Here is a 25,643-nt window from a genome sequence, read left to right on the forward strand (position 1 = left end):
ACCGAAATTTAACAGACAGCGCCTTCTGGTTCCGAGATATAACGATTGTGACAATCAACCTGTGTGACATATAACCCCGTTCTCCCCTACTAAAGTACAGACGAGGTTTAGGGCCACAGGAGAGAGAAAAAATCAGATAAGGAAGATTTTTTTTCATTATGTTGAGAAATGTCAAGAATAAAGACGAATACTCCAAAATGCTTTTGGAGTTAGTGTGGCATTTATGTATTTTCAGCATACTACAATTGAGCTGCATGTATTGGGACATCCTAAATCTTTTTCTGGCATACTAAATAGTAGGGAAGTATGGGGATTGGAAAGCAGGGAAAGTCACTCACTAGGTCTCTGGAAACACTGCAACTTCTGCATTTAGATGCTATCCTGGCCAGGGGTGTAAAGTAGCGAATTACATTTACTCCTGTTCCTGTAATTGAGTAGTTTTTTTGTGTACTTGTAATTTTTTAAGTGATTTTTAAAACCTATACTTTTACTTTTACTTTGAGTATGTTTATTTTGAAGTATTGTACTTCGCTACATTTTATATCACCTGCGTTACTGAGTAAAAAAATAGATAGGGAAACGAGAGAAAAGAAAAGAAATATCGCGGGGGCTTTTATTTTTACGGCACAAAACCGGAAGCTAACACAGTGAATGATCGACAGGAGGAGACACATTGCGACTACATGATAACAACAAACATTGCTTCCCTCTATCATTAAAACAAAATAATCCCAGTTTAACTATCATTGTACCGCACGTGAAGACGTGAAGGCTTTTAAATGCAGCAAACCTTTCATCCAGCAGTGCGATCGGCCCCTACCTCACCTGTGGTTTAGCTTTCAGCTTAACAGTGCAGAGTAGGATGGAGACAGTACGTGTTGCCGGGAGCTTTGAAAAACTTCCAGAAGAAGGCAGAAAGTCAGGCTTTGGTCGAGAAGAAAGGTAAAACTAATAGACTAAAATAATGTGCAAGATATGTTACGCGCGGACACGCGAGTCAGATGACATGCGCGACCGTGAGAGAGAAAAAAAGGCATATGCGACCCAACTGCACCTCAAAACATCACGAACAATTAGTTTACTCACTTTAAGTCGAATCCAAGTGGTCTATGACCAAGCAATAAAGGAATAAAAAACACAGGAAGTTTAAAGCTCTTTGACTCTTGCCACCACAACAGTCATCAATTAAGAGCACTGTAGCCTACAATGCAACTTGTTTATCCAGCCAGCTCCATGAGATATAAATACAATATGCCCTCACATTCCTGCTAGCAAAAGACGTGCCCTATCAACAACATTTGCAACTGTTTATTTTGATTTTGACACTTATTTTATTTAAATATAAAAAAATATGTTTTACTTATTTGCATTTTCCTTGTTTTCAGTTCAATTAGGATATGTTTAAAGTCCAAAGTCATGGTTTCAAATGTTACATAAGTGCATGTTGCAGTTCTTAAATCAATTAATAATTGTCTATAATAATTGTGATTACACAATGTCAATCAAAATAATCATGATTATGATTTGTCAAAATCGAGCAGCCTAACCTTGCAATGTCCATGGTTTAGATCAATTATACAGAATTACATTATTAGAACTGCAGCTGCAGTCTGTTTAGGTCTGTAGACCGGTTACATTCCCATTCCCCCATTAACAGCCTATTTGCTCCATATTTGCTTATCTAAAGTATAATGACACAGTATACATCCATACATGTGTGGTGACATGATTTGTTTAATTTGTGCACTTTAATTTGTAAAAGTGTTGCATTAATTAAACAAAACTAGTTTGAGATTTATATCCCCTTGTCTATATATATATAATGCCCTACACAGAAGAGACCCCTGCCCCCTCCCGCTGTTAAAAAGTAACTAGTAACTTGTACTTTAAGTACATTTTAAATCAGCTACTTTTTCACTTTTACTTCAGTAGATTTTTAGACCAGTACTTTTACTTTTACTTAAGTAAAATTTCATCCAAGTAATCATACTTTTACTTGAGTAGAATATTTTTGTACTCTTTCCACCTCTGATCCTGGCAGAGGGTATTACTGACTCTACAAGGGAATATTTACTGCGTGAATTTACAACAAAACACAGCAAGATATTAATTGTGTCAAACTGCTGCATATCTGGACATCTTATCATCGTGATATAATAATATGCAACTGTTCCACATCTGTCCAGCAGATGTCACAGTCTAACCATTTTATAGCAATGAGACTTAACTGAAGGCCTGGAATTGTGGATATTTAGTTGTGGTAGCATAGCATCTATGCAGACACTGATTTGGAAAGACGAACTCTGCACTTTTTTTGTATTACTATACTATAATCTATGTTTCAGGTTAGGTCACAGATCACAAGTGGTGGGTTAAATGCAGATCCATGAGAATCCAGACAAACAAACCTAGATGAGTTGGATAAGAATTAAAGGTCACCCCTCATGCAAAATGCACTTTTTCATGGTTTTTCAACATTAATATGGGTCCATGGTGTGACAATAGATTCCTAAATTATGAAAAAAACTACTCTCACTCTTTTTCTCCACCTCTGAAATCCTGTGTTTAAAAAACCCAGTCAGATTTCTATCCCCTTATGTCGCCATACAGAGAGAAGCCACGCCCCCTCATTACCAACCTACATAGCACTGACTCCCATCTGTGATAAGCCACACCCCCAGATACCCCTGAATCTAAAAAGCAGTTAGATTCAAACCGGCTAGATTCAGGGCCACTCAGACCAAACTGGGTTTTTTAGTAAAGCGGGCTTAAAGAGACATGCTCCAAATCGGAGCGTTTCAGACACGGGCTGAAAAAAGGAGTTTCAGCAATGGCACTGTAAGAAATACAAAGGTTTTTTTTGGACACAACACCGTGAAAACAGTTTTTAGTAATAAACCAGATTATAATTTTGACCTTTAAGCAGCATGATTTTTAAAAGGCTCATAATGATATTTGTGTTGGACCTTTGATTATTATTTATTTAACACCCACATACATTCACTGGGCACTTTATTAGGTACATCTTCCTAGATCCGGATTGGACCTGCGTTGGCCTTCCGAACTGCCTTAATTCTTCGTGGCATACTTTCAACAAGGTGTTTGAAACATTCCTCAGAGGTTTTTGTCCATATTGACATGATAGCATCACGCATTTGCTGCAGATCTGGCGGCCTGATGCTAAGCAGCCTGAACCATCTATACAAGGCAGGATGGATCCATGCTTTCATGTTGTTTACGCCAAATTCTGACTCTAACACCTGAATGTCGCAACTGAAATTAAGGGTCACTTTACATGGTGAAAACGTGACTGTTTTCCCGTTTTTGGTTAAAAAAAAAAAACCCTGTTCAGACGCAATTTATTTGAAATATTCACTCGTACACATTTTCACAGGAAACGGGCCAAAATCGCTGTAGCCAATAGTTAGCGGTCACACTTTGCCTAGTAGATAGCTCTTCCGGTACAATTTGATGCATAAAACCTTACTGTAACCGAAAATGAATGCCAGTAACGTTCATAAAGCGGTTGGTGTAAGCTTGGGGTTACAAGTATTGTAAATTACAAGCTTTCTGTCCTCTTATTTCACCGCATTGAACTCGTGAAAACAGAAGACATGCTGATAGTGAAGGGGCTTTGTGAGCGGCTACTTTCCTGTTAGGCGTACTTCAAAATAAAAGTCAACGCACGTTTGTCCAGTGAAATGCTATTAATGTTTAGCCAGTGAAATGCTTTTACTGTGAAGCCGTAGCCTTAATGCTCCTTTTGTTGAACAGTAACTTAACCGCTGCGTGCTGAACTATGGATAGTGTTTTTTAATGTAGAGAGAGCCGTGTCCCTGGCATATAGAAGCTACACACGTTTATTTTACTAGAAAAACCGGCAGAGCACACATCTTTCCCCAGCCAAAGTGGCGGGTAAACTTACTAATCGCTTACACTAAATTGGCGAGTGTTATATTTGAGCCCTGCACAACACTCTCCGCTGATCACAGTGATGGTGCCGTGGAGACACCTTTCATGTTATGTTGTCTTCTAACTTTATAACTCGCGTGTGGGTATTTTGACAGCTAATGTTATAGACTATGCCTACGTGAAGTGGAGCCGTGACGTCAGCGTTATCAGGGGAAATGGTTTCGGTGTTTACAAGAAACCAAAACCGTTGTGTTTTCCAAAAAATCCTCCCTGGGAGTAGATCTCAAAAACTTGCGGTTTCATGCCTGCGTTTGCTGTTTTCATGTAAATGATATAGTGCAACCGCGAAAATATTTTCGCGTATGCACCGTTTCGTGTTGTTGTATAAACAGCCCCTAAGACTCGCGTTTAGGATTTGGAGCGTAGTCTACTTGTAGGCTATTCGACTGTTTGTGAATATTTTCATCCGGCCAAATGTGCATCATATATTCCACTTCCACATTAGAGCAACGAGAATCCTTAAGCTATTGTTTTTTTAAAATGTAGCCTTGACGTAATAGGTTGCGGTGGACAGCCTCATATTTGTGCAGCACGCTGTTTATTATTAATATAACGGCCCGTCATCAGACCATACATACCGGATGGTTTTATACACATCGATCTCCTGTATCAAGTAATCCAAGTCAGAACTTTTTGTATGGGCAGAGATCGTTATTTTAAGTGTCTTTATAAAGTAGCTACTGTTTCCTTATCACCGGGCCGCAGAGTCCCGCTGTGTGTTGTGTTGGGTTCATCTCAACCGCCATGCGTAAAGGCATTATTATGACAGCTGACGGGAGGAAAAATAAAAAAATCATCTGACGAACGTGAGTAAACACGAAAACCTTTTATCTTTGCTTTCTGCGCTCACCTATTTAGCTCTCTCCCTTTTATTAGCCCACACCTAGGCCTACACACACGTTAATTCTCACACATTTTATGTAGCTACAAGTCCAAGTGGTGGGCAATTCTGGTGCCGACTAGTAAGGCAGCGGACGTTAACGGACTATGCATCCTTAATAAATTCACGTCAGGAACGCCGCCTGTGCGCTTGCTTGTGCGCGTGTCATCTCATTAGCATCTGTACTTTGGCCACGGCGCACCTCTCCCAAGTGTGCCGTGGCCAAGGGGCTGTTCCGTGCTGGAATACGGATGGCGTGGTCACACTAGCCAAACGTTCTAGACATTAGTATGCAAATGAGCTTGGGCACGGGGCCGCGGCCCTAGTGTGAGTGGCCCCTTAGCTGACAGGAGTGGCACCCTGTGGGGTCTTCTGCTGCTGTAGCCCATCTGCTTCAAGGTTGGTCGTGTTTTGCGTTCAGAGTTGACATTCTGCATACCTTGGTTGTTTTGAGTTACTGTTGCTTTTCTATCATCTCAAACCAGTCTGCCCATTCTTCTCTGACCCCTGATATCAACAAGGCGTTTTCGTCCACACAATTGCCGCTCACTGGATATTTTTTTTTTCGGACCATTCTCTGTAAACCTTAGAGATGGTTTAGAGTGAAAATCCCAGTAGATCAGCAGTATCTGAAACACTCAGACCAGTCCGTCTGGCACGCTCAATCATGCAACGTTCAAAGTCACTTAAACCCCCTTTCTTCCCCATTCTGTTACTCGGTTACAACTGCGACAAGTTGTCCTGACCAGGTACAAATGTCTAAATGCATTGAGTTGCTGCAAGGTGATTGGCTGATTTAGTTATGTGTTAACAAGACATTTAACCGGTGTGCCTACTAAAGTGGCAGGTGAGTGTATATTTCATAAATGAAGTAAATTGGTGATATGAACCTCAAATATATTTCCTCAGGTATGGGTGGGCACTATTGGTGCAGGACCCCAGGGCAGAAAGCTCTTAGCCACCTTCCAACACACTGAAACCTACGCCTTCCAGGATGAGGTGGGGGCACTGCTGCTCCATGTCTGCCAGGTCGTGGCCAAGGGCGTGCTCTGCTTTTTACCTTCGTACAAGGTAAATACACCACCTAATCATACCCACATCCCATATCAAGAGCAGGAAACATGGGCTATGAAATGACTGCTCTGAAGGAATGACTGTTTGATGTAGGGATGCACCGAAATGAAAATTCTTGTCCGAAACCGAATAAAATTAAACAGTTGGCCGAAAGGCCGAAACCGAATACCGAAAGAGGCTTTTGCAGTTTTGTTTATTTACTAGGAATTAATTTGTGAACCACTCACTGATTTTGACTTATATGAGGATGAATCTACAAAAAGATCAACTTATTGCCTTTTTTATTTTCTTTATTTTGTGCAGTGCAGGTTGAGTTGCTCTAAAAAAAAGTGCACCACAGCTCCCACCGTAATGTTCAGACTTCAGAATTTGAATCAAAGCCCTAATGATCATAACAATGAGAGGCTTTAAACCAGTGGTTCTCAATTATTTTCTGTCATGCCCCCCCTAGGGGACAGAAATTTTTTCGCGCCCCCCCTAAATTGAAATACTGTTGAGAACCTGCTAATATTCATTTATCTGTACACAACCACTGTATGAGTTTCTGGCATGAGCATTCTGCATACTATCAACTTATTATCAAATTAGATGTAAGTTATAAAATTAGCTGAGATAACTTCTGCAGCAACTTAAAAAAAAATCGAAGTTCAGTTTATTAGCTCAATTTGTAACATTTAAACAAGACTACTCTGTCTGTGTGAATCTCAGGACAGAGAAACAAGAGCAAATGATTAACTGAGGTTTGCATTTCATTCAAAACATTTTTAAACTGTAATCACCACCTTAACATAGTTAAGGTGGTGATTTTTTATTATTATAGGCCAATAATGTGATGCAATAACCTATAATTCATTAATGTTATTATTAGTCTACTTGCTTGATTTCTTTTTAAATAGCATACAGAGACACTTGGAGACACATGTGGACGTTTATTTACTGCAAATCGCGGCCTTTCGCGCGGTTATGACCATACACAAGCACACATCGCACTCGCTAGCAAAATTATTATTTTTATTTTTTTATATTTTTTTATATTTTTTGTCAGTTGAAAATCAAGGTCACCCGCGCCCCCACCCCCTGACAACTCACGGCGCCCCACCATTTGAGAAGCACTGCTTTAAACGATGTCCATGCTCAGGAGGTGATTGTAACTTTTTCGTCTGTAGACTGAAACTAACGGGGGGAGGCAGCTCGCTGGACATATATTTAGCAGTCGCGCTGTCAGTTTGCCGACATGGCTCTGTGTATTCAGGCTCGAGAAATGCAATCAGATCGTAGGAGCCTTTTCCCCCCAACAGCGCTAACGGACAAGATATCTCCAGTATTCATTTTAGCTGTCAAACTAAAGGTTTTTTTTGCGCGACGGCCCTCACCGGCGAGGCGTCACTGTGAATGACACTGTTACCAACCGTCACACTGTCATAGGGTTTCACCAGGTGAATCGCTGCTTTGCCCGCGCAAGGCTTTTGTGTTTCTAAGGTGATTAAACAGCAGTCTTGAACAAGCGTTTTAACTTTATGCTGCATAAAGCATTGCACTGCGCCGTGTTTCATCCAGTTTGAAAAAATGCTCCCACACTGGACTGCACTTTTCATGCACGCACTTTACAAACTGCTCCTGCTGCGCGCTCACAAACAGACGTGGACTCGCATACACGGTTACGTCTCTCTTTACTGCCATTTCCTGGTTTACAAGTGCGCAGCTCTTTTAAAAACATATTTCCTTAGTGTCATTTAGTTCGCCAATTTTCGGTAATTTGGTTCGGCTTTTTAATTGTTTCGGGCCGAAACCGAAAATGACTTATTTTGCCATTTTCGGCCGAACATTTTCGGTGTCCGAATGTTCGGTGCATCCCTAGTTTGATGCCTATCAATCCGTCACATGGACCACGGTATATACTCCCGGACGAGCCCCCAATTGTTAAGTCCCCATTTTATCTAGGGGTAAGGACTGTAACTTAAAAAACAGGTTTAAAGAAAAGGTAGGAGTCGGGCAGTAAACTTGTGGGTATTTAATTAACAAAACAGCAGCATAAACTTAACTTCAGCGTAACAAAGGTTAGCAGCCCGGCAAAACAGGTCCGTAGCATGGCAGCAACAGATCAGCATCATTGACTGAGGCAGCACACCTGCTCACTCAATCAGTGGCAAATTAAAGAACAACCAGAAAAACCCCTCCAAACAAACCCACACGTAACACGGTAATACATCATGAAACACCTTCTCCCTCAAGACTAAACCTGGTTGTTTTCTCTCCCGTCCCTCTCAAAAGCACCTTGCAACCACACAAGATTTAAAGTAGTTTTGAACAATAGCATCATCATGAAATCATTTAGAATGTTAAATGTACGCAATGTGGGGTGTTTTGAAGGCAAAACAAAGAGGAAAACCAGACCAAATGATTGTATGTCAATGATAGTGAGAGAGAGGCAGAACAAAACACGTATTGAGAATGTAGAAATGAACATTGTAAGTAAGATTTTAACATGTTCACATCACACTGACTGCACTGCACGACATGAATTGACCTGATTTCAATTTTTGAAGGTCACTCAGTTTGTTTTGATTGGTTATTGCATCTGGAAAATGTTACATCTTGCCTTATTATTGGCTGTGCAGGACTACATGCATCTTAATTTGCTCTACAAATGATAATTTACATTGTTGGTGGTAAAACATCTATTTCCACATTTGACCACTCGGAGGCGACATAGACCATATACTGGAGTCCCTTTGAATGCTTTTGTTGTTTGATGGTATTTCTATGAACTTGTGTGCCGTGCAAAACAAGTCGGTTTTCAAAGCCTAGACCCCACCGGTAAGAAGAAGCTGTGGCAGTGTCATGTGTTACAATAGATCACCACTGATCAATAGAGGCACTTGTCAAGTCCTTGTTAGATGTCGTCATCCTCACAGAACTGTATCCTCTTTCAGTTAATGAGGGGTGCTTCTGAGAGCGCACTTATACACTTTGTTCAGCTATGTTTGTTATGCATTTTTGTTCATGAATAATTAAGGTCTCTGCAGCTCATTTGTCACATCAGCTTACCAAGGGTCAAGTGGATTTCATTTAGAATTGTGTTTGTCTTTTTTCCATTATGGTCAATGAACACCCCTTGCTGTGGTAAACCTAAAACATGTGAGTTAAAAGTCATTAAAAAAAATAACAAAAATACAAAATCACATTTATTCCATATATTATAATGCAGTCGTTACCACCTAAACCAAGCAATCTTTACATTTAACTCATTGTCACCTGTTGCATTATCATTGATTATGAATTGTTAAACCCAATGGGGGCTAAACCTCCTGCCAGTTCATAACTTACATTAAAGCAATTATTGTATAATGTTTATTTCAGAAGTATTTGAATGAATATGCAAATGTACATTGTAGTAGTAATTATGCATACATTCGCATTTTAAATCATCAAATCAGACAACTACCAACATATGATTAAATTCCTCTGTAATTGCCTTCAGAATAGTGCTAAGAATGATTATAGAAAGTTTAGTTGATGTAAGTGCTTTAGAGGTGTATACTTTTGGAATTGTTTAAATAAACTAAAGGTGAGATAATGGCCATTAAACATAGTTGTATAGGAGGAATACTGAGATGCAAACAGACAAGGTTTAGTCAAATACACATCTAAATGTACCTTTTATTCATACTAGTGTGAAAGAAGACATGTTATTGAAGCAAAATAGACAAAAATCTAAATTGACTAGTGCTTGATTGTGTGCGTGCAATGTTTATGCAGAAGCGGACACATACATGCTTATCAAATGGTGGATCTTTATAGTTGTATGTTGCCCTCTGCAGATTTAGTTTTTGCCTTGGCATATTTGTGTGCATGGTGTTGGACATGCAATGATCATCGTTTTGCTTTCTCCGCAGTCCTTGTTTGTTTGCTATCCAGTTGCGTTCTCAAACAGCTGATGACACCCCCATCCAAATAGTGAAGGAAAGTTAAGACCGTGGGCCTTGTTGTTCTCTCATTTTACCTTCCTTTTTGTCAGCCTGTGATGCCAGCCGAGCAGCGCCTATGAGCTGTGGGAGTTTTCTTTTTAATATTGATAGCTACGTAGGAGTCTCTCACTATGCTCCTGCATTAATATTTAATCTGTAGTCCGCTCTTAAAGATGAGGGGAGATGAAGGGCTGGGGTATTAATTGGAGCCCGTGGAGGCCTTGTTGGTGCCGCTGAGTCGTGTGTGTGTGTGTGTGTGTGTGTGTGTGTGTGTGTGTGTGTGTGTGTGTGTGTGTGTGTGTGTGTGTGTGTGTGTGTGTGTGTGTGTGTGTGTGTGTGTGTGTGTGTGTGTGTGTGTGTGTGTGTGTGTGTGTGTGTGTGTGTGTGTGTGTGTGTGTGTGTGTGTGTGTGTGTGTGTGTGTGTGTGTGTGTGTGGATAAGTCATCTGCAGACAACCCTGTATACTGTGTCTATGTGTCTCAGGGACGGACAGAGAGCAGTTAGGCAAACAGGTCTGCAGGGTTCAGGACATTGACCTCAAGAGTGTTTGTACACACACACACACACACACACACACACTTTTTTACCCTATTCACCTGCAGTTTCTCATCTTAACTATTTACTTTTCTGTAACTAAGGCTGTCATTTGCCAGCAATGGCTTCCATGCGCTGAATTCAGAAGAGTGCTAAGAAAACTCGAGAGAATGTTGGGCATTAGCACACAGCTCATTACATTTCCCTTATTTAAAATGAACAGACACACACAAAGTTTGCCAGTAATCATGGTCACACACAAGCGCACACACACCCTCCCAGAGAGCCTGTAGGAGTGCTGTGGTTTTGTAGCACTTTAGTCTCCACAGCCCCCCAGTTAATGCCCATTAAATCCACAGCGGGTCCTGCCGTCTGCTCCCCAAAGCTCCACCAGAGAGACAGGGGACTGAGGTTTATATGGAAGAAAAAAAAAGGCTGTGTTTAGCAGAGGTGAAAAAATGCCAGGGAATACAAGATGCTTTTAAAGGAGATTGAGATAAGGGCCATTAGGTGATGTCGCCTTACTGTCTGTGTGAAGATGCGCCCAGCACTGGCGCCTGGGCTCTGCCGCAGCATGTGTCAATTCAAAGTCAAAGCAAACTGCACCCGCCGCAGCAGCACGCACTGTCCCCCCCTTCTGTCCGCAGCTCAGGGGCATCTGAAGCACCAATCACACAGCTCCACCACTACTCTTATTTCAAAGTCAGACGGTTTCTGTCTGTGTTTGGAAACACGTTACATTCATACGGTAGGTCTCTTTGCCCAGTGTAGCATATCCTCTCTGATTTAAGGTGATGTTTAATATGACAGTGGAAACTTCAGGGTTACTGATGTTGACTGGAGCTGTGGTGGGAGGCGGATAGTTTCAGTGTCCAACTAAACAGGTCTAATGTAACGTCTGTCACCTCCTTGTTCTGAGGTGACAGAGAACAGGGAACACCACACTGAAAAAAATTATCATTGAATGAACTTAAAAAAAAATTAAGTAATCTGTCACACCTAATATTTTAGCTTTGATTCAATGTAAACACAAATTACACCAAATCTTTTTTATACATTGAATCAAAGCTAAAATATTAGGTGTGACAGATTACTTACATTTTTTTAAGTTCATCCAATGTTTATTTTTTTACAGTGCACAGTAGCAATGCCACATGACTGTCATGAGTTTGAAATATAATGAGAAACATAATGTCCGAATTTAAATGGATAATTTAGTTATGATTGTTCTGCTGTGGTTAATAATATTCATCAATCAATAATGTAATCTAAGAAGAAAGTGAACACTGTTTATCCCAATTTTTCCAGTGTACAAGATGATTTCTTTATGTGGCTTGTTTTGCCCAACCATCAGTCCGAGTCTATAACCGAAATATATGAAGTTAACAATGACACCAAATGTGTTTAAACTTTAGGGACTAAACCAAAATTATAAAACCCGTTTTCAAAAAAGTTTCTTTTTGATATTCTGCTGATCAGCTAACTGTTTCAGTACACAGGAAATTATTTGATGAAGTAAAAACGTTTTTTAGGGTCTGTAGAAAATAGCTAATGGGGTAGCAGGCATTATACATTGTTCAAGGGGAATGTATTACTTTAACCCTTTCACGCATAGTGGTCACTACAGTGGACAACTATTCAAAAGCTGTTTTCTTGAATATTCATGGGTGTAGATCGCCTAGTTGCATATCAGCCACCACAGTGGACTCTTGTGTGTCATCCAATGCATTGCCAACCAGTGGCCAACCATTGTAAGAGCAGCCACAATCAGTCAAAACCAAGATGGCCGACAGGGAGCAGAAAAGTTGTGTAGCTCAGGAATATCCTGTAAATACTTCTAAAATAGGAGAGCCTGGCAGGTAATAAAAATATGGCAACATCAAGTAACATCTTTGGAGTCATATAGTTGTTAAAATTTCCAATTATTGATTTTACATTGGAAGAAATTATGTTTAATCACCTGTCCACTAAATTGGACATCATGCATCACCGACTTCAATAAATACTATGACTGCAGATGTGTTGTGCTTGAAAAAGCTTACTTTACTGTAACTTTTTGGTTTTAAATCAATAGATTTATGTTATTAGAATGCAACTTGAAGTATTTGTGTAAAAAAAAAAACATTTTTTCCAGATTATTCCATTATGTGTAAAACAGTTGGTGTCACTATGATGCTAATTTTCATATTAAAATAGCTTTGATGAAGTGATGTACAAGTCAGTAGGCTGTACTACTGAATTACACCTGAAAAAGAGAAATTGGAGAACCAAGGAAAAAGTTGTCTGTTATTTTCATAGAAAATTTCGATTGAAAAAATTATTCCACGCTTTTGCATTAGATTGAAGTATTGGTATATGTTAATATATGTGAACAGGCATTGAAAATATATATTATTTTATAGTTTTCAGATAATATATAATTTTTTTCACTGTTTTGTTAAATAAATAAGTGCAAAATTGAGAAGTCAAAACGCATGGAGTCCACCCGAGTGGACATGTGTAAAACTCTCTGAAAAATGTGTGCTTAAAAAAAATGAAGTTTCATGCCTAAAGAAGTATAAAATCACTTGAGAAAAAAATCCAGACTAAGGATATCATAATTCATGCATGAAAGGGTTAACTAGAATAGAATAAAAATGCGTTTTTAAAAGGTGCTCCGAGGCAACTTTCAGTTTGTGTTAATTCTTGCACCCCCTTTGGGTAAAAGCAGCAGTGTTTTTACAACGCCAGCTGTTGTTCCTGGGTAAACATACCCATGACAAAGGCATTAAGAAAAACTATATACAAATAGCATTCTTTGCACTGATGGTCTCGTTTGCCGATACATGTAATTTATGATCATCAGAGGAAAAATGAGACTAACTAACTGAGTTACAAAAACATAATAAAAAGTTCCTTGTAGCACCTTTTAAGGAATAAGGATGGTGATATTCTATATTTTCTTATTATTTTATTGATAAATCCCAAGAAAAGAGCACCAACCAACAATGAATTTGTTGTTGGTTGGTAAACAAGTATTGTTGTGTGAATAGTAAAACTGCTCTATCTTCTTCCTCTGTGTTATAGCGCCATTGTTGCCCAAAACCTATTAAAAATGGGTCTGTGGGCGACATCATTACCATAAATATACACACACTGTTTATGTTGACTTAAACCATCATACCCCATCAAATCCCCACCAGGCATTTACTAATTTTAACATGTGTTAATCACCCACAATGCCCAGCTTTTTTTTAGGAAATTACTTTGCCTAAAAAAAAAGAAAAAAACACTGTAAAGATTTACATTTTCAGTAGGAACCTCAATAGAGCCACACTGCAGAAATGAATAAGAAAGTCAAATTAAAAGCATAGAGGGACACTTTTGTTTTACTTTTCATGGGATTTATTGACAGCAAAATATGAAATATAAATATATAGCTTTGTCCTTGAAGATTTCTGATTTTTTTTTTTAGTAAATATTATCTCTGATAAAAGATGGCAACCAATGTTTGTTTTTTTAATAAAAGGATAGTGTTATGTAGCAAATACTAAACATTAACATTATTTATATTCTCTGCATTTGATTGACATTATTATTTAATACCACTGTGTTTCATATAGGAAGGGAAATATCTGTGTTGATGGATTACAATCTGAAATTCTCTATTCGAGTACAATAAAGCCTATTTTCCAATTAGGTATGAACCGTGAAAGTGCGTTGAACATATATTTTTTTCTTTAACCCAGTTTAATACAATTTTATTTTTTAAATGAAGAGGGAAAGGAAGCCCCTATCAGAGACTGTGTTCTTGTGTGGGGCAGCAGGCAGTGTTTTTGTGGCGTCCCGTCGTCAACACCTGTGTGTGTGTGTGTGTGTGTGTGTGTGTGTGTGTGTGTGTGTGTGTGTGTGTGTGTGTGTGTGTGTGTGTGTGTGTGTGTGTGTGTGTGTGTGTGTGTGTGTGTGTGTGTGTGTGTGTGTGTGTGTGTGTGTGTGTGTGTGTGTGGGCTGTGTGGAGCAGACAACAGGGGCAGAGTGGCAGTGCGGAGGTGGCAGGTGGCGTCTTGCCACTAGTCTTGGCGTGATGGTCCCTGTGATATTTTGGGGCTGAATAATTTACACGGCAACAACACGTCTCCCTGTGGCTCCCTGCTGCATGTTTCATTAATGCCGTCGCCTTCACAGCCCTTTCATAATTCAACAGGCACTAGAGGAGCCGCGATGTGTCGCCACACAGCTCACTGACACCAGGGACACAGGGAAGGAGATAGGGAGCAGGGCCGGATTCACAGGAGGAGCTGGGAGATGTGGAGATAGTGTAAAAGTGCAAGGCAGAACTAACAGTTGACTGCTTCTACCTTAGTTGTTTCACTATCCTGTCCCAGATGGGCAGGAAGCAAGACCAGAGGCTGAGCATTGCACCTACCATGCCTAGAAAGGGCAATCAATTATTCACACTTTGTTTTGCCCCTTTATGTGCTAAATACTCATTCCCATTCACGTTGCTCCCATAAGATCTCTTGTTAAAGTCTGTGGGCGACAACTAAATTCACTTTGAAATGACAACTTCCCTGTCTTCCTCAGACAAGTAGAGTTGTAGTTAATGTTTCAGCGATGCACTTAAATCTTTCAGCGTAATGTCCATCTATAGTAAAGGCAATTGTACTTGGGGTGCAATTTTACAAATAAAATGGTACATACCTTTTTAATTTATTACTTTCTCACATAAATATTATACATTTTCCAAAGGATATACAAATTTCCTAAAATATTTTAGAATGTAATGTTTAATGGTGCTTAATATATCTCATATAGAACCACACAAACTGTACTTAAACACACACAAAGTCGCTATTAATACCTACCTGCTATTTTCTCTTTGGTGTTTTGTCTTGAATTCGTACAAAGAGGTATCGAGCCCATAGATTGACATTTTGTATCCCAGCCCAGTCTGCCTCCTGAACAGCAGGCCTCAGATGTTGCCTGTCAGATGTTGTCCCTTAATTATTCATGAAGATGCACATGTATGTCATTTTTGTGGCGGCAATTTATGTGTCGAGTGACTAAGACTCACCAGCCTTTATTCAAGGTGATGAAGATGTGTTTGACTGTTGTGTTATATACATGGCCTACATAAGTGCTGAATGGGGGAAAAGTAAAACTTGTAATTAGCAATTGACAGATTAATCGGGCCGATTATTGGCATTTTTAGATAATCTGCATCGGCTGATATCTATGCCCGCGAGGCCGTAAAAAAATAAAAATAAAAAAGACATAATGTGTGAAAACTAGGGCCTGACAGATATGGATTTTTTGGGGCTGATGCTGATTAAATGTTTTTCTCCCCAAAAATATTTTTCTAAAGAAATTACATTTTTGAACCCTTAAATATAGATATACATTATTAGTACTTTTTTCTGTCAAAAATGTGTACAAGAACTTTTTACTTATTTATTTATATGCGTTTAAAAAAAAAGTGTTACAAATATGTCTTAAGTGACATGGTGCATTTTTAAACTCAGACGTTAAGCATTTTATCTTACTGCAAGTCATTAACAGTCAAGAGATGACCAGGGCCTCTGCTATTGATTGCAGGGGGAACTGTCAATGTAGTGTAAATTAATCCAATGCTCTAGTGAAAACAAGCAGTCTTGTCAGTGTCGCTGCTCTTTTCACTTCATAGTGTAGCAGTGATGCTAGGGGCGGTGCCTGTTGCCACGAGGGAACCTGGCCAATCAGAGCAGACCTTTTGAGGAGGGCAGATGGGGGTCTTAAAGAGAGTTCCGATTAGGCTCTAAGCAGAACGTCTTGACAGAAAGGCTATGAGACGAAATACAGCAATGCCAGTGTGAGAAATAAAAAAATATTTTGGACACTACACCATAAACAGTTTTTAGTAGATTGATTCACAAAATAAAAATCTGAACCCAAGAAATAGCATAATAAAGGATCTTTAATAATATGTAATTTAAGTAAAAGTTGTTCTCAGTTATACTATCGGAGTAGCTTTGTCGTAAATAAACAGTCTATGGTTTTTACAAGACATGGTCCTATTGTCATTATCCGAATGCCAGTTTTTGAGTAATGACACCAAAAACCAAATAGTGTCTGGCTTTTCCATTCAGAGGAATTTTTGACAACATTTATTGTGCAAACTGCAATGTAACCTACTGCTCTGTTTGTGGATGGGTTCGGTAGGGGGGTGCGGCGGGGGTCATGGCTTTGACTGTGACTGTATTATGCAAATTCTCGGGCTTTGAGTGACAAGCGCGTGCCAAGCCTCCCTATGCCCGCAATAGTGCTCAACACAATTCAAATGATACAGTTTATAGCGTACACTCCTGGGACAGAGGCCTATAACGTTAGCAGGAATCGTCAAAAATCAGTTTTGGCAGGTTAGTCTCTTACAAAATCGGAAATCGGGATCGACCAAGAAATTTGCGATTTGGACACCCCTAGTGGAGGAGTTTGTGTGAACCAGTGTGACCATTAAACTATGGTGTTAGGGATAAAAGGCCTCCTGAGGACAAACTGGTGGATCAGACAGTCACTCAAAGACCCCTTCAACACTGCACCTAAATATAAGTTGCATCTCTCCAGAATAATATACATAAATATCTTTAAGTCTAAAATATTCCTTCATGAGTACATTTATTGATTAGTTGTCATAAAATGTCATTCGGTCAATTATGTCGCTTTTAATGCAACATTGACATTGTCTGAGATATCTTTGTTATGACAACCTGACATAAGCTGAGACAAAATAACTTGTCGGTGTCTTTGTTATGACAACCTGAAATAAGCTAAGACAAAATAACTTGTCCATGTCTTTGTAATGACAACCTGACATAAGCTAAGACAAAACATCTTATCTTATTGATGTCTTGGTTATGTCTACTTGACATTAGGGCTGGGCGATATGACCAAAATGTCATATCCCGATATAGGTCATTTCATATTCTGATAACGATACATTTCACGATATAGCATATTTTCTGTAAATTAACGTAATACAAATGTAATATAAATGACACAATGAAATAAGGCCTTTCTCTTATTACATTTTGAAATATATACTGGACAAATAAAAAGTATTTACAGCTTTTGGATTATATTTTCCTTTTATCTGACCGTCCAATTTAATACTGTAGGCCTACTTACAACCTTAGTATTTCTGCAATATTGCACTGTATACACCTTGTAATTTACCGTGTATTCTTTCTCTAAAATATCATAATTTCCAATTCAGTGCAAATAGCCCGCAATGTAAATGTTTTGGGAGTCCTTCCTCCACGGCTTATTTCAGACTGTGTGGACTCACACGGTGGTTGCTATGGCACTGCTGCAGGCGAGGCTCCAGTCGCCCTTCGTAGCAAAAATGAAAGTTAAAATGAACGACTGGGGGCTGCCACTAACGTTCATGAAGCTTTTGGTGTGAGCGCAGGGTAACAAGTAGCTATTGGAAATGACAGGCTTTCTTTTCTGTTCCATCACCGAGGAGTTGTCCCACACAGAAGACATGGTACCAGTGACGGAAGTGCAGCGGGGCTAGCAAGCGCTGTCTTCCTGTGTGTGCGCTTCAAAATAGAAGTCATCTCGCGTTTCTCAAGTTAAATGAAAAATGCTTTTAATGTGAAGCGTAGCTGTAGGAAATGTTCAGTTTGACTTAACAGTAACTTATCTGCGAGCTACATCAATAGTTTGTGTCGTAAAGAGTGTGATTTGTGACAACGAAATAAACGATATTACATAAAATGAAACGATACACGTTTATGTTTTGTCAGACGATATATCTTGTCATATCGCACAGCCCTACTTGACATTAACCTATAATATGATCATAAACATGTCATAGTAGGCTTAATTATCAAATGTAAATGAACTATTTCCATTTTTGTGGTAAGATTATATTAAAGCCGCTCCGAGTAACATTTAAATATCTTTTAAACAGCCTCATGTTTCCTCACATAATCATAACATCATTTAACAGCAAACGAGACCATCAGTGCAAAGAAAGACGTTTTTAAATAGTTTTTATTCCTGCGTTTGGTCTGGTCGTACACCCAGTCCGATTTTCGGTTCGCTCGTTCAGGCTCTATGATCACATATCCGTATTGGTCGCAGATTTCAGTGTGGCGCTGCAACGCGATTTGAGAAGTCTTTCCCTCCAGATGAGGGAAGGGGAGCGGGAGCCTTGTTTGAGACAGTTATTTGTCGCCATAATGACCGATAACGGGGCTGAACCATCAAAGAAAAAGAAAAAAATGCAATGAAGAAAAGCTAAAAGGGTGTCCCAAAAAAGGATAGGCAGGCGGGAGGGCGTTGCCAAGCAACGTATATACACAATTTGACGGGAGCGAATTAGACTGCAGTGTTTACTCCTAAATGAATGAGCGGTAGCCTACTAAAACAAAGTTTACTTTGCCTCACCAGCATCATCAGATGACCATTATTCATCTGAAATAGTCATTATTTACAAGAACATAAACACATTACCTCATTGTGATCCATATTAACTGCCGTCTCTCGTTCATTTGCTTTGTGTGAGGACACGGACTCTTTCAGCTCCGTGAGAGGTGACACTGCATCAACTCATTGCAATCAGGTGTGCGTAGCACTGACTGGCATTAGTTGATGCTGTGTCACTAACCACTCTCACGGAGCCGAAAAGAGTCCGGTGCCCTCAGACTTTCAACACACGGACATGCACTATATTGCTTCCTGATCATTTGAATCTCGCACGCCCGGCACGCGCTAGAAAACAGCTTCACGACAGCTGGCCTCGTAAAAATACTACCGCTTTTGTCCAAAGGGGCCGCCAACGTGCCATGTTACTCGTAGTGGCTTTAAACTGTCAAGTGCGGAACATTTTGACATTGACTGTCATGAGACCTTTATTATACTGTCATGAATGATTACGTTGGCCTCAAGTAAAGTGAAACCATTTGGACATTAATATGTCATGAAGCGTTATTACTAGGGCTGTCAAGCGATTAAAAAAATTAATCTAATTAATTACAGGCTCTGTGATTAATTAATCTAAATTAATCGCATACTTATATGACATTTTTATACCTGTTTATAAACAACTGTATAGGCTACCGTCTCTCTCTCTCTCGCTCTCTCTCTCTCTCTCGTAACTTCTGTAGCGCCGAAAAAAATCACAAAAAAACAAGCAGGCTAAATGACACACACACACACACACACACACAAAGGAGGAAAAAAGACAGGCATATCTAGGAAGAGTGAGAGGGGGCGGGTGTCAGTTTGCGTGAGACGATCACAGCTAGCAAACAAAAGTGAGACACGGAGGAAGATTGAGAGATAGTTCTACTGTTATGAACCTACATTGTTAATTAGGCACCCACTAAATCAATAATGCACAGACACTGCGGAGAATAACATAAGACGTATTCCTACCTTCATGCTTATTTGCCCGCAGCAGCCCATAACACATCCATAGAGCCCTGGCCCCTTTCCCCTGCTTCTTTCTTTACTCTTTAATCCCGTGCGGGCCGTCTCCGCAAGCTACAGGTGTAGCTCCGCTATCGTGTCACCTCTTTTGCACCGGGTCAAAGGGCAATATAGAAGTGCGATTAATCTGCGTTAATTTTTTTTATCGCGTTAATTTTTCTGTGATTAATTAATCGAAATTAACGCGTTAATTTGACAACCCTAGTTATTACACGGTCTAATGCCTTTATAACAGGCTCATGAATGATTCTGTTGGCCTAAAGTAAAGTGAAACCATTTGGACATTTCATTAAATATCTCCTATTATACTACTTTTCTGGTCTTAATGTCTCATTAATGACTCCTATGGAGCAACCTGACACGAATCACAGCACAAAAAAACATGTAGATTTTCGGGAAACTCTTCCTCTCATCTGAGCACCCACAGCAGTCTCTGTCCACACTCGGCTTTGTGCTTCTCTGCCCCCTCCTGCAAACCCCACTCCGTTGTGATTGTTTACCTTCCTTCCGGAACACTTTCAGCAGCACGCGGGCAGATTTGAGAGCAGGAAGGTGGGGGCATGGCCGGAGCGCGCGTTGCAGCATTACCATACATGGAAAAATCCGCATTTGTGACGACACGAATGCAGGAAATTTGAACCGATTTGAACACGTGATTTCTCGACTAGCTACCCTAGTGTTTAGCGCTCTGCACAGCCACCCCAGACGGTCAACAGGGAATACGTCTAAATGCATGTAAGTCATTATTTGATAAGCTAGTATGGTTAAATATGACTATAAATCATTATAACAACGTTTATAGGTCATACAAGTCGAAAAAGTATAATAGGTCCACTTTAACATGTCATTAAGTGTTATTACACTGTCTAATTTTGACATTTACTGTCATAAGACCTTTATTATACTGGCATGAATTATTCCTTTTGCCTCAACGTAAAACAGTTAGGACTTTTCAGTAGATGTTATTACACTTAATTACACGCACAACAGTGTTAACTGAAGTAGTATCCCCTTTATAGATGTAACATGAAGCATGTCAGTATTACATGTGGAAAATACCTTAACAAAAGCAATATAAGTCAAGACAGTCTGTTTTATTTTCTTTGAGACACTAAACAAAAGATATATACACACTTAAAACAGAAATAAGAACTACTTTAAAATCAAATGCACTTTCCACTCCTTAAATGAACAATCCAAAGAATAAAACAGTGGCTTTAAAATAAATAATATATGTTATAATGGCTTCTTAAACACAAAAGGAGGGCAAATGGCGCTCAGCTTTCAAACTTTGTGGGCATGTTAGCTTCAGCATATAACTAGTGCACACTTGTAAGTGAATACGGTGCTTAAACAGGCAGATTGCAGATCAGCAAATCATAGAGCTATTAGCACACACAATAATAACAGAAATATACATTAGATCAGGTTGAAGTAAATAAAAGATACATAAAATAAAAGAGACTGTGTAGGCCTACTGCCCTGGCAGTGCGTAGTATGGAGCATGACAGCAAGCTAACATTTAAAAGCCCAATAAAGAATAAAAGACACAAGGCTTGACTTTTCTTGTTTCTTCGTGAATCTTGTATTGGTAGGTTTTTCTTTGTAAAACTGTAACATAGACATGAAAAAATAAATCAATATACACAGTAGGGCCCGACCGATATGGATTTTTGGGTGCCGATGCCGATTATTTTCTGAGAAAAATTACGATAACGATTAAATCGGACGATTTAAAAAAAAAAATCCCATAAATATATATTGAAAAAATTTACTTTTTTGAACCCCTAAATATATATAAATACTTGTTACTGTCAATAGGTGTACAGGAACTTTTAATTTATTGAAATATGCATTATCTAAAAAAAAATAAAGTGTTACAAATATGTCTAAAGTGACATAACGCGTGACATAATTATTTTGTCTTAGCTTATGTCAGGTTGTCATTACAAAGACATGGACAAGTTGTTTTGTCTTAGCTTATGTCAGGTTGTCATTACAAAGACATGGACAGGTTATTTTGTCTTAGCTTATGTCAGGTTGTCATTACAAAGACATGGACAGGTTATTTTGTCTTAGCTTATGTCAGGTTGTCATAACAAAGACATGGACAAGTTATTTTGTCTCAGCTTATTTCAGGTTGTCATAACAAAGACATCGACAAGTTATTTTGTCTCAGTTTATGTCAGGTTGTCATAACAAAGATATCTCAGACAATGTCAATGTTGCATTAAACGTGACATAATTGACCGAATTAGACTTTATGACAACAGTCATAACCATTCATAGTGTTCATGACAGTGTAATGACAGTCTTATGACAGTTTTATGAATAAGCTTTCAAATAAAGTGTTACCGTATTTTGTTATTTATTGGTAAAATACACACATACCAACCTTTTTCTGCCAGTGATGAGAAGATTACTAGTAAAAACTTGATATTTCAGTGCAATCAAATAAAAGGTCTTCACATTTTGGTTGAAATATAGGCTACTATCTTTGACCCTGTCGCGTTGATGCAATACTTTTCCTCTGTGGTCTTTCCCTTTGTGGAATCAACTCCTTTCCGAGTGCAGCCTGGCAGATAATGGCTGTTTTGTTTAGTGGTAGATCTGCCTAAAGTACATAACATGAATTATTTATCTCGCGCTCAAGATTGCGCTGGAAAGCAATTGCAGGACAAACAGTTTGCTGAGTTGGAACGGAAGACGCACATTAGGGGGGTCCTTGTCGATGTAACACTGCATATTTAGTGAATGTGCCATGTTTTATTGATGCAAATGTCCCAGCCTCCCATGCTTTAAAAGGCAGCCACCAACCTGACAAAATCTTCCCCATGCTTCATTTCACCACTATAAGGCGATCACACTGGCATGTAAGAAGCTACGCTCTCTTTTGTTGTTTTCCTCTATACAGGACAAAGCCTGCAGACAACATTTCTTTTTAGCCTTTCCCTTGTGTGGTGTTAGAATACTAAGGAATTAGTAAAGGAATACTTAACGTGAAAAGAATAGGTGTTCAAATAGGTAGAATAGACTGGACCAATAGACCAATGTCAGTAAATAGCCACATCTGTACCTGGATTAGGCTTCACAGGTTGACATTATTAGCCTTTTGAGAAGTTTTCCGCTGATTAGAAGATAACTTCTTTTTGACCCTTCTTACACATTTCCGACCCAGTGAAGCTGCTCCTTGATTGTTAAGCCATGCTTATTCAAGGGTGTAATCTGCACAGCGCAGACATGAGTGGGGCCATGCTAGGATAAGGGCATTTAGATCAATGTGTCTCCCCTGAGAGTCGCTGACTTTTTGCTCTTGCTATAGTACAGGAACAGTGATTTCATTACAGAGGGGGTTTAAACACATCAGCTTTCTGCCAAGCGCAAATAAATAAACCAAATTCAAGCTGTTTTGAGGACACGGGAGCAAACACGGGTAGCTTAATGCTTCCTGTCCTTTGTTACTAGCGTTATGTTTTTTCTTGCAAGCTTAATGTTTTATACTTGAAAAGTGCCATAATGTGTTATAAAAGCTGTTACTTATAGGTGCAGTTTTACAACAGCATGAGATAAAGACTTTGGTCTTTGAGGCCTACTGCCAAACACTGTTTTTTGATTTGGCACGTTTGTAAGTAGTAATTGTTTTTCTTTGTCGGGGAGAGTGGACTGAGTTGTGCCAGTGGGGAAGTTATGCCACCCCTTGTTTCTAGAAAACCGTGGAAGAAATTGGAAATGTGACCATATATTTAAGAAGAGCCATCCATTTGACTCATCCTGTAAAGAAGGGAGACACAAGGAATAAGATATAAGCTAAAAAAAACTGTGTTTTGCCTTTCAAAGTAAAATTTCCATGATCAATGTTTTTTGATTGTTGTGTCTGAACAATTATAGTCAAGTTTGAAAACATTTGACACATGTTTTAGTGCTTTGGTATGCTACACTTTGAGTCTATACAGTTAGCAAGATGTCAGCCCTAAACTGCTGCATCATGCTAATTATCCAAAATTCTGGGGTTGGGGTGATTTGTGCCAAAGGGCCTAGGTGAGTTATAAGTAGGGCCCGACCGATTTATCGGCCGATTATCGCATATTTCGGAAGTATCGGCATCGACAGTTTTTTTGCAGATTTTTGCAGATTTTTTTTTTCTTTTTTAATTTTTTTTTTTCAAGCAATCATGTGTGAAATGTATTGCTGCCCTGGAGGTAGCCTAAATGAATAGCATTAATGCTATAGCGTATTTACAGCAGCAGTGTGTTGTAATACATTGGATTAATTTACACTTGACAGTTCCCCCTGCAACCAATAGCAGAGGCATTGGTCATCGCTTGACTGTTAATAATAATAATTGATAGAATTTACATGGTGCTTTTTTGGAGGTCATTCAAAGACACTTTACATCATAGAGAATCATACATGTAGAAAAATAAAACAAAATACAGAAAAAATTAAAATAAGGTTTGAATTGGAGTCAGGTCTCATTATGCTTCCTTAAAGAGGTGACTTTTGAGTTGACTTTTGAATGAGTTAATTTAGTCTGAGATGCTGATGTTTGGGGGGAGGGAGTTCCAGAGGGTTGGGTGCAGTAAGATAAAATGCATGATGTCTGAATTTAGACATTTGTTACACTTTATTTTTTTTTAGACAATGCGTATTGCAATAAAGAAAAAGTTCCTGTACATATTTTCAACAGTAAAAGGTACAGTCCCCTCCAATAGTATTGGAACATTGTATGGATTCCTTAGAAAAATAAAAGCACACTCCCCGGAGTGGGGACGCATGTTCTGTGAGATTTTTGCATCTTGAGAGCTTTTTATTCAATTAGATCATTTCCACATAAGTGCTCTTCACATTTACACTGTACACATGCATTTTATGCTGTTAGCACAGCCATCTGAGCTAAGTAAATACAGTCCCCTCCATAAGTATCGGAACAGTGAGGCCAATTCCTTTATTTTTGCTGTAGACTGGAAACATTTGGGTTTGACACCAAAAGATGAATATGAGACCATATATCAACATTTCAGCTTTCATTTCCAGGTATTAACATTTTTTGTAAAGGAACACCACATTTTTAGGCAAGCAGAAGTATTGGAACAGATAGACTTAATTCACGTTTTATTCACCTTAATAAATTAAGGTGAATAAAACGTAATATTTTGTCGCAAATCCTTTGCTTGCAATAACCGTATCAAGCCTGTGACCCATTGACCTCACCAAACTTTTGCATTCTTCTTTTGTGATGCTTTTCCAGGCTCTCAACGCAGCCTCATTCAGTTGCTGTTTGTTTTGGGGGGTTACTCTCTTGAGTCTCCTCTTTGGCAGGTAAAATGCATGCTCTATAGGGTTTAAGTCTGGAGATTGACTTGGCCAGTCTATAACCTTCCACTTCTTGCCCCTGATGAACTCCTTTGTTGTGTTTTGGGTAGGACTGTCAAATTAACGCGTTAATTTCGATTAATTAATCACAGAAAAATTAACGCGATTAAAAAAATTAACGCAGATTAATCGCACTTCTATAATGCCCTTTGACCCGGTGCAAAAGTGGTGCGCAGCTCGGTGAGCTGCACCGAGCTGCACCTGTAGCTTACAGCCCGCACGGGTGAAAGGGAGAGAGAAGCAGAGGAAAGGGCAGGGCCGAGGGCTCCATGGAAAATAAGCATGAAGGTAGGAAGACATCTTACTTTATTCTCCGCAGTGTCTGGGCATTATTGATTTAGTGGTGCAACAATATAGGTTCAAAACAGTAGCCTATCTCTCAATCTTCC

The 25,643-nt window shown here is 39.2% G+C and overlaps 1 protein-coding gene across 2 annotated transcripts in view; it reads left to right on the forward strand.

Moving 5' to 3' along the window:
* The window catches only part of brip1 (BRCA1 interacting helicase 1), a 90,604-nt gene that overhangs the window by 43,514 nt on the left and 21,447 nt on the right, over window positions 1-25,643 (forward strand). For both annotated transcript variants that reach the window (XM_080053731.1, XM_080053730.1), the window contains exon 14: window positions 5,762-5,923. In XM_080053731.1, coding sequence (XP_079909857.1) covers window positions 5,762-5,923 — 162 coding nt within the window. The remainder of the gene's footprint in view (window positions 1-5,761; window positions 5,924-25,643) is intronic.

The sequence above is a fragment of the Ammodytes marinus genome (assembly GCF_949987685.1).
Source record: "Ammodytes marinus genome assembly, chromosome: 3".
Classification (NCBI taxonomy): Eukaryota; Metazoa; Chordata; class Actinopteri; order Uranoscopiformes; family Ammodytidae; genus Ammodytes; species Ammodytes marinus.